General features: G+C 34.1%; 1 protein-coding gene across 1 annotated transcript; it reads left to right on the forward strand.

Annotated features, from left to right (window-relative positions):
- The first annotated feature begins 2,640 nt into the window (after positions 1 to 2,640).
- LOC135125640 (uncharacterized) lies at positions 2,641 to 4,116 on the forward strand. Its single transcript, XM_064051290.1, has 2 exons — positions 2,641 to 3,356; positions 3,411 to 4,116. Exons 1-2 carry the CDS (start codon positions 2,937 to 2,939, stop codon positions 4,098 to 4,100), a joined length of 1,110 nt encoding a protein of 369 aa, XP_063907360.1. The 5' UTR covers positions 2,641 to 2,936; the 3' UTR covers positions 4,101 to 4,116.
- Positions 4,117 to 9,696: the final 5,580 nt, after the last annotated feature.

Here is a 9,696-nt window from a genome sequence, read left to right on the forward strand (position 1 = left end):
CGCGACAAATCGGCTCTGGCGCGAATTTCAAAATTCGATTTTTAAAACCTTTTCACAGTGAATGAGCGCGATGCAACGATTTGAACCTTCACTAAGGCATCACTCAATAATAGCTTTAAAGTGATCTGGGGATATATTATAAAATAAAAACCAATTCCCATGTTAATTCCCTATATCCAGACTTGGATGCGGCAGCCTGTATACATTATGTTTGTAACGACTGTCCCTTGGGCGTAACAGGCTCTAGCCTTTGCCCTATTTCATTTTTAAATAAATAAAATAAAATGTTGAATAAAAAATTATAGAATTAAAGTGTCAGTGCAATGTACTTATTCAAAAGAACCGTACAATCTACATTAATACCTATTCAAGTTACAAAGAATCTCTTTGTTAATTTTAGTCTTCAATTCTGTGCTTGCTTAAATTTCGCATGTTGCACTAAAGAGCAGCTACTTACTTATTGCACTTCAGCATTTGGCAAGTTCTGTAGCGACTCATATTAACATTTTTATTTCTCGACAGATTTCAGCATACAAAAGTCGCTGAATATATGTTTGCTCGAAAGAGACACAGAATACGATTCAATAAATCTTCCCATTGTTGCAGCGGATAATTACATACGTTCTCGCCGCTAGAAAGCTTCTTTAAAACATAAGACGTGCGATTTTCCAGTCTGCTTCCTCCTAAATGGTAGCTTTCTTGTCGATTTCTGTGACCAAAGCAATAAAAAACTTTCACTCAAAGAACTTATTTACTTGAAGTCTCTCCTTTGAAAAATTTTTTTCTCTAAAGATATCACTTTCATATCTGAACACAGCAATAATATTTGTCAGGGTCTTCATAAAAGTGGTATTTGGAAACGGCTTAATGCCCCCGGACTTTATTTCGTAGTTATTGCTTCGCCTTGACCGGCTTTTCGCACGAAGACCACCTCCGGCTCAATTGTTTCGTTCCGTCCAGGGGCGGCGATCTGTCAATTATATCTTTTCGTGATGTCAGCCCGTAATTCCCATTGATCAAAAACAAAAGCATTCAGTTTTGGTTATTTGTTTACAAGCGCGAAGTCTCCTGATTGACAGGTTGAAAATTAAATTCTTTGAGGAATTAGTCAAAGGGATGTTTTATTTTGTTTTGAAATTGCAGGCACTAATCTTTGTTCGACAAGGATACTGTTTTGAATGCCTTGTGCATTGTAAAGTTTCCAGCAACCATGATTTACGTGTTTCTAGAATAATAAATGAGTTGTTGATGTATTGCTTCTGTCTGAAAGAAATAACTAAAATCGATTTTATCATTAAAGTTTTACTAGAGAGTAATAAATAACACAAATCGGTCAGAATATGTCTTAGGAAACACAACACAACAGAAACTATGGCTCCAATTTTCTATGTAAATATTTAAGAAATGGCTTTTCCTAATAATGCTAGCTTATACAAAGAAAACAATACCGACACACTTACAAAAATACAAGCAAATACAAAAAATGGTTGTTAGAAGGTAACAGCCTATAATTTTGTCAGATTTTAATTAATAAATATTGCTCTAATACCGATAATTGAAACAATAACTAGAATCAAATAATTAAAGTAATTCTAAAATAGACATATATAAGAATTTCCTATCCTTGAATTCCTTTGTCGACTAACTTACAAAGGTTGGTGGTTTTCAAAACTACAGTATTTTTCACAGTAAGAAATTTCTGTGAACGAGAACTCTTCTGTTCTAAGCGAAAGCGATAACCAAGGAAAAAGTAATTATATTGTAGTTTCAGCTGTCAGATTATTGACTAGTCGGTGTCAATAGTCAAAGTACAAAGTAAAACGGTAACTCTTACGGCTACTACAAACTTTCATTAGGAATCTCTTCAAGACTAAAAACGTAAAGTGTGTACGAAATAAAATACTATTCGATACACATCCGGTAGGTAGTTATTTAGAAATTTCACATTTAGTTCCTGGATTATCTCGTCCGTAATATCCAATTTGTACTCTTTTAAGTCATCTGCTGGACTCATAACCAACAAAAATATTGAAAGTAGAATGAAACCGGGGTAGATTTTAATGTCATATGAAAAGTAAATTATGAAGGCAATATGAGGAGGGATCGTAGCTGAAAAGATAATGAAAGGTTTTTCTATCGCTGATACCCAGGCAGAACAAGTTGAAAGGAAATAATAATGTGTCTGATAACAAAAAGGATTATGACTGGAAATGAAGTGAAAGGAGTAATAAAATAACTTTGGAAGAAGCTATATCTAGTTATGGTTATAAATTTGACGACTGTAAAAGTTTTTGAAGAGCTAAACAAATGAACTTGAAATGAAATTAGCTTCAACTACTTATATATTTAGCAAAACTATAAATGGAAATGGAGCGAGCGAGAATATTAGCTTAAGTCCTTAAATATAAACAAAATTCTTTAAATGAAAGTGTTTGAGGATTAAATTTGAACTGATCGTAGTACAGTGTCACTTGATACACACTTTGAGGTACAGTATATAAGAATTTTTGCAAATATTTGACAACTGAAATGATTACTTATGGTTTCTTTATTTTCTTACTGAAACATTTTGAACTGAGTTTTAAAATTTTGAATTTAATCAAAATTTTGCAGATTACGTCACTCAGAAAATAGATATTTACATAAAAGTCAGGAAAATGTCTCATTACTGAAGAGGAGCTATGTTGAAATACGAGGCACTTTGTGCCGAGTATTTTAAAGCTCCGAGTCAAATAAGACATTTTACTGACGAGTTTTGTATTAAATTTTTCCGGAAATCGCAATAAATCGCTAAAAATCGAGATTTTCCAACAAGTTTTTTAATTAATTGCGCAAAAATCTAGTTTGTCAATTTCTTGAAAACGATGGTTACAAACAAAACAATTATAAAATTTTGTGCGTACGTCAGAGCTGTGTGTTTATTTCATTAATTAATTATGAATACAAGCGAAAACACTGGTGAGGATGTTCCTTTTGACCTAAGCAAAGCAGCCGCTGCTGCTACAGAAGAATTGTTACCGTCGAAATCTAAGGAGCGGTATGAAAAGCAGTTCCAAATCTTTGAAGATTGGCGCAGGCTTAAAAATGTTACTTCGCTAACGGAAGACGTATTTCTGGCTTATTTTGCGGAAAAATCAAGTTCTTATAAGGCTTCAAGCCTCTGGAGCACTTACTCTATGTTGAAAGCCGTGCTTTTGTTGAAGGAAAATTTGGATATCAGCAAGTTTTGTAAGGTAACTGCTTACCTAAAACGAAAATCGACTGGTTACCAACCAAAAAAATCGAAATGTTTGTCTCGGGACCAGATAGATAAATTTCTGCTTGAAGCTCCCGACAAGGAATTTTTATTAATGAAAGTAAGTTATTACAATGATTACATATTTAAGTTTTATTAAATTTGGTAATTTCAGGTGGCGCTTATTTTTGGGGTGTCTGGAGCCTGTCGATGCGACGAATTATCAAGGATGTTAGTTGACGACATTGAAGATCAAAATAACGTGCTAATAGTACACATTCCTGATTCTAAAACAAAAAAACCTCAACGCTTTGTAGTTGTTGATGAAAGAAATCTTGCTACATACAGACGTTATTTGGAATTACGTCCGCCTAGTACTCCACACAAGCGCTTATTTTTAAATTACAAGAAAGGGAAATGTACGGTCCAACCAGTGGGCTTGCATTCATTTGGTAAATTTCCTTCTCAAATTGCTACCTACCTTGGTCTACCAACACCTCTGGAATACACAGGACATTGTATGCGGCGCAGTTCCGCGACTTTACTAGTAGACGCAGGAGGAGATATTACCCACTTAAAAAGGCATGGAGGATGGCAAAGCAGTTCAGTAGCAGAAGGATACATAGAAGAGTCCATCGAAAATAAATTAGATATAGCTAATAAAATACAAGCTGGTCCGAAAAAAAGACCCTTCACTAATATCGAGACGTGTCCCTCTACAAGTAGTGATTCATCTGAAATCTGTTGCACCGAAATCTCGACTGAAATTTTTGATAAAAAGGTTAAACTTGATCATAAATCTCTGTCTGGAATTAACATTGCAAATATATCGAATTCTACAATTAATGTTAATATCTGTAAATAGTGTAATTTACGAAATTTTGAATACATTTTTCTTGTTTAAATAACTAATTATTTTGCGTCATTTTTGTAGTTTTTACAGTACTAGTCAGGGAAATCCAATTTTCCTGCGCCTAATGTCGCAAGGAAATGCTGTTTCAATGACGATTTCCGGAAAATGTTGTTTACTAGATTACAATTGTAACGTAGTCAACACAATTATGATTTTTAGTGTGATGTAAAAGAATGTTAATGTTGTGTGATACTTAATACTTAACAATTAGAAATGAGTTCGTTACTTATTTTAAATCCACTTAAATATAAGTTTTATGTAAAATCACAACTACCTAAATAAGGGAGTGTGGTTTATAATATATATTGTCACAATTCCCTTTACCTTGCACTGTAGGAATACGTAATTAAGTAGTAATGTATTACAGAAAATTACATAAATGTACAAATTTTCACCATTCCCTCTTGTTTTATACCATGTCATTTTCGTTTTTCTTGTTACTTCCTTTTTCTTAATTAAGTTTTCGCTCAATTAATAAAACATGTTCATACCCTTCTTCATTCTCTCGTTTATGTTAATTTGTTGGCTATTTCAGTGTTTCGTTTTCTTCTGAAAGAACCGTTACTTCTTTTGATTGATTTTGATGCCATAAATAACTAAAAACTCTCTCATATGGATGTTATGTCTGTCAACAAACTGGAGAATCCTTTCTGGACTAATAAAATTGCACGAAATGTTTATAGACTCAAGTCGTGAAGGAGTTACGAAAGGAGAGCACAAAAAAGTTATTGAGGTATGGAGTCACATTTATCTGATTAAATGTTTTTTAGCTTCAGAACTTCCCAGAAATGATATAACGTTAACCAAAATTTGTCTAATTATCCTCATTAGAAAAATTTTGATTAGTGTTTTATCATCCACGCGAGACTCCTAAAATGTATCTAAAGTTTGACAAGTACTTTTGGAGATTATATGTCCAATAAAATCTGACAAATCCCACTTCTTTGAAAAAATAAAAATAATATTTTACCAAACTTATTTTTTTTTTGTGATAACCTCTATAAATGACAAAAGATGTCTACGAGGACACCTAAATTATCCTGCCACAACCTACTTGTGTCTTACGTACGCAAGAAGTCAATTATACCTATGAAATACGCGGCAAATATTCCACAAAGCAAATTATTAAAAAAACATTGTAAAATAATTGTGTCAAAAATTCATATATAATAATAAAATAATATAATATATATATTTATTTATTTCCCACGGGCATCAGCACCCAATTACAGGAAATGATAAAAATAAGAAAGTACAAATGCATATATAAAATAAATGAACGAAATGAATATAATAAGAATATATAAAAAAAAATGTTAACTAAAGTTTTCCCTATAAACTAAACTATCCAACAATAAACGTTTATTGTTTTCGAAGTAATTAATTAAAGTTTTGTAAATGCGATCGAACTTATGGTTGCTGATATCACATAGGCTACAAATTAAATTAAAGTTTCTGCACATGAGAATTATAGGTAATCTGCTGGTCATAATATTAGTTCTATAAGATTCATAATAAAAAGTAAGGCTATTTCTATTGTGTAACCTAGGTACAGAAAACATAATATTATAAAGAAATCGGACATAAAAGATAGAGCTCCTAGTGCTAAGTAGATTACAGTTAAACCTATTCAGTAAGGTTTATGGTCAGATCCTTGAGGAGGATAGACACCATCAATGGTAAATGACACATATTTTAAAAATTTGCGTTGAATAGACTCTAATGCATCTGAATATATGGAATAATTTGGGTACCATATTATAGATGCGTACTGTAACCTGGAGAGCACAAGAAAATCATATAGGGATAGCAACGCCTGGGTATTATTACATTCAGACCAACTCCTATAGATAAACCCATATATTTTATAAGCATGTGCAACAGATTCAGTAATGTGATTTCCGAAAGTAAACTTATTGTCAAACATTACGCTTTAACTGTATCTAATTTGGTTATATTATGAGTTCCCGCAATTGAGTAATTATAAACAATATTGAAATCTTTTCTACTGTAAGTCAGCTTAAAACACATATTCTTATTTAACAAAAATCGATTAGATGCACACCATGAAGATAAAGCGTTTATATTTTCTTACAAAATGTCGCAGTCTTCAGGCACACTTATTGAGTGGAATATCTTAAGATCGTCCGCGAAAAGTAGTTTATGACGTTTATAAGATAAGGAGTCTATTACATCATTAATGTGTAACAAAAATAGTAGAGGCCCCAGGTTGGACCCTTGTGGTACTCCGGAGGTAGGGCAAAACGGCCTAGAAACAAAGTTTCGACATTGTACAAAGATTTTTCTATTGAATAAGTAGGATGTAAAGAGTAGTAGCAGCGAGTTTGAGAATCCAAATGAATTTAGTTTCTCCAGCAGTATATGATGGTCAAAGTCTTTTTGAAATCTATGTAAATCACATCTACTTGTATATTTTGGTCCAAAGCTTCTGTAACATGCTGCCTGAAGCACGATAGATTGGTTACACTGGATCTCTTCTCAACGAAGCCGTGCCGAAATGGTCTAATAAAGCTCTTGACGAAAAAGTAAATATGTTTGTAGATAATCGATTCAAAAATTTTAAAAAAATTACATAGAGTGCTGATTGTCTGGTAATTTTCCATCAAGTGAGAGTCATCTTCTTCATCGAAGTCTAGCTTCTTTCCAGATAGCGGGAATAGATGACGTTTTGATAATAAGATTGAAAATATGATGTACTGACACAATCTCTTAGGAGAAAGCTAAGCAAGGATTTCATCTTCTGTTATGACATCTTCAGAATGGATGGATATGTTTGGGTTTTTCAGACTTGTTAATTCAGAGTACGATAAGTCTGAATTAGTATATCCACTTTTAAAAAAATGTACTAAATGCTTTGACAATCTCCAAAGGTGTATCAATGTCTTCATCCGAAAACTCTATCCGTGCTGGAATCTTAGATTTTCCCTTTTTTGCTTGCACAAAGGACCAACATTTTTTGGGGTCTGAGAAGATAGAAGATTGAACCTCATTCAAGTAGTTAACATAGCTGCGGTGGATCAAAGATTTACACTTGGTTCGATAGATTTTGAATAAGTCATAAGTATGCGAAATTTGATGTGGTACAAATTTTTGAGACGTATTGCTTCAATAATTTCTGAGCTATACCAAATGGGATAATGGTGAGCTTTACGACTGAAATTAAACATAGGAACAGATCTTATAAAGATATCATTCAAGACCCGATAAAATTCAGAGCAGGCTGCTTCAACATATGATACATCATCTAGGAAAGACCAGTCTATGGAGGATAGTAAATTATACAATAATAGGAAATTAGCCTTCCGAAAGTTATAATGCTTAGATGTTGGGTTCATACTGAAGTGGTGGGTACTAGAGTTTACTTTATACTCTAGGTGAATGTTTAAAGCGGGGTGGTGATCATCTTCGTCTACAACTGGTTCTTTACTCTGAGTTACTGTGCGTAGAATATTAGTGTACTTATACAAGATCTAAGGTGCGGTTAAGTACATTACGTATGGTATTAAGTTGTGATAAGTTTTGAAAATTTTAAAAATTTTGTAAAATACATACTGAACCCTAAGTGGAAATGAGTGGACAGTGCACTTAGCTTAGTGTATAGTTAAATAGTGAGTGTTTTTTTCGAAAAATTGGTTCATTAGTTAACAGTTTTTTTCTGAAACGTGAGCGGTTTAATAAATTCAGCCAGAATCGTTCATTCGTAGTGAGGTAACAACTTTAACCTCATTTGATAGTCAACGAACGTTTTTGTTCACAAAAACTTTCCAGTAGATATATACTGGTTTTTATTGAACAAAACTAAGCAACCAGCTTTACTATGCACCTGCTCTAGTTGTGTCCTACCTATCCACCGATTTGATCTTCAACCATGAGTTTATCCCCTACTACTGCTAATCGCGTTAGCTTCCCTAAGAAGGACCAAGCTGAATAACTGAATATGTTGTCGCTGTTGGTAGTTTAGTCCAGCCCAAAAACGTCCTCTTCGCCTCAAGAATAGCGAACAACCGAATTTGTATATGTAACGTATGTCCTACCATCCCCCACGACAGTATCCTCTCTGTTATTAAAACGCTAGGTTACAAACCCGTCTCTCCTGTGTCCTTTGTAAGGGCAGGGATTCAAAATGAGGAGTATAGTCATGTACTCAGTTTTAGACGTCTAATATTTGTCACGCCGGATGAGTCGATAGATTTACCTTCGTCTTTGGTGATAAAACATGATGGTACAAATTATCGCATCTTCCTTACTTACGACGACCAAACTTGTTTTAAGTGTCATTTGACTGGTCATATAGCCAGCCAATGTACCAGCCAACCCCAGGATATTACAGACCCCAACATTTTGAATAAACCTACACCTACAAAAGTCCAAGATGAAGTTACCACCAGAAACGCAAATGCGCCGACAAATGAAACAATGGAAACTGAACACGTACCAGAAAAATGTAGACCCACTCTTGAAGTATCCGCAAACAAAAGATCAAGTTCTTCCGCTGAGTCACCTGAGGCTAAACATTCGATCCCTAGCAGTGAAAACAGTTCTTTTGATCGAGCATTTAAAAAGGTTAGAACAAGTGATACCACCGAGAGTTTGACGGGCACATTTGAATTATTGGAACCTGCGCGTAGTTTATGTGAAGTAGCGGATCCGCCTTTTGTTCTAGAGTTTTCAGAATTGGTTAAATTTATGGGAGATGTCGTAGGTAAATCTGACGTTTTAACCATTACTTTTAACTACACTAGTGACATTATCGGCCTTCTGGATGAACTACATCAAATTTATACCTCGCTTTCTCATACCAGTATACGAAATCGTTGTTTGAAAGTACAGCGGAAACTTAAAAAGGCTTATGCCCGCCACCAGACTTGTAGTACGGTGAGTAACAATGATCCAGATAGTTATTAGTTTTTTTTTGTTTTTTTTTTCTTCAAATTCATGGATGCCACTGAACCCTCTGCTTCTTTGTTTTTGTGTCCTCTTATGTACTGTAACACCGCGTCGTTATATGCAAAGTTTAATGAGTTCTCTGCTTTTGTTTTAGTCAATAAGCCTTCATTTATTTTAGTTAGTGAAACGTGGTTTAACTCTAAGTTACCTGTTGCCTTAATATCATTGTCTGGCTATCATCTATTTAGAAAAGATAGGCAATTTAGTAGAGGAGGAGGAGTTTGTATATATGTATCTGACCATGTGATGTCTAACTTCACAATCACTATCATAGATACACGTACGTTAAATACCGAGTCCTTACTTATAAAGCTTTCTAACCGTTCCCTAACGCTTGCTCTGGGTTGTATTTGCAGGGCTCCGTCGACTGGTTTTGAGAGTGATTCCAAACTTTTTGACATTATATCTAACTTGGCGAACGATTATACTAATCTTCTTATCTTTGGCGACTTTAATATGCCTGACTTGAGTTGGCCTTTAGCAACGCTAGTATCTTCGAATCCTTCTTATCAGTTGTTATTGGATGTGTTAAACGATTCTCACTTGTGTCAACTAGTTACTCAACCAACCAGGTATAGAG

This window comes from Zophobas morio, unplaced genomic scaffold (assembly GCF_036711695.1).
Source record: "Zophobas morio isolate AGI-343-1 ecotype UQ-CSIRO unplaced genomic scaffold, CSIRO_AGI_Zmor_V1 ptg000009l, whole genome shotgun sequence".
Classification (NCBI taxonomy): domain Eukaryota; kingdom Metazoa; phylum Arthropoda; class Insecta; order Coleoptera; family Tenebrionidae; genus Zophobas; species Zophobas morio.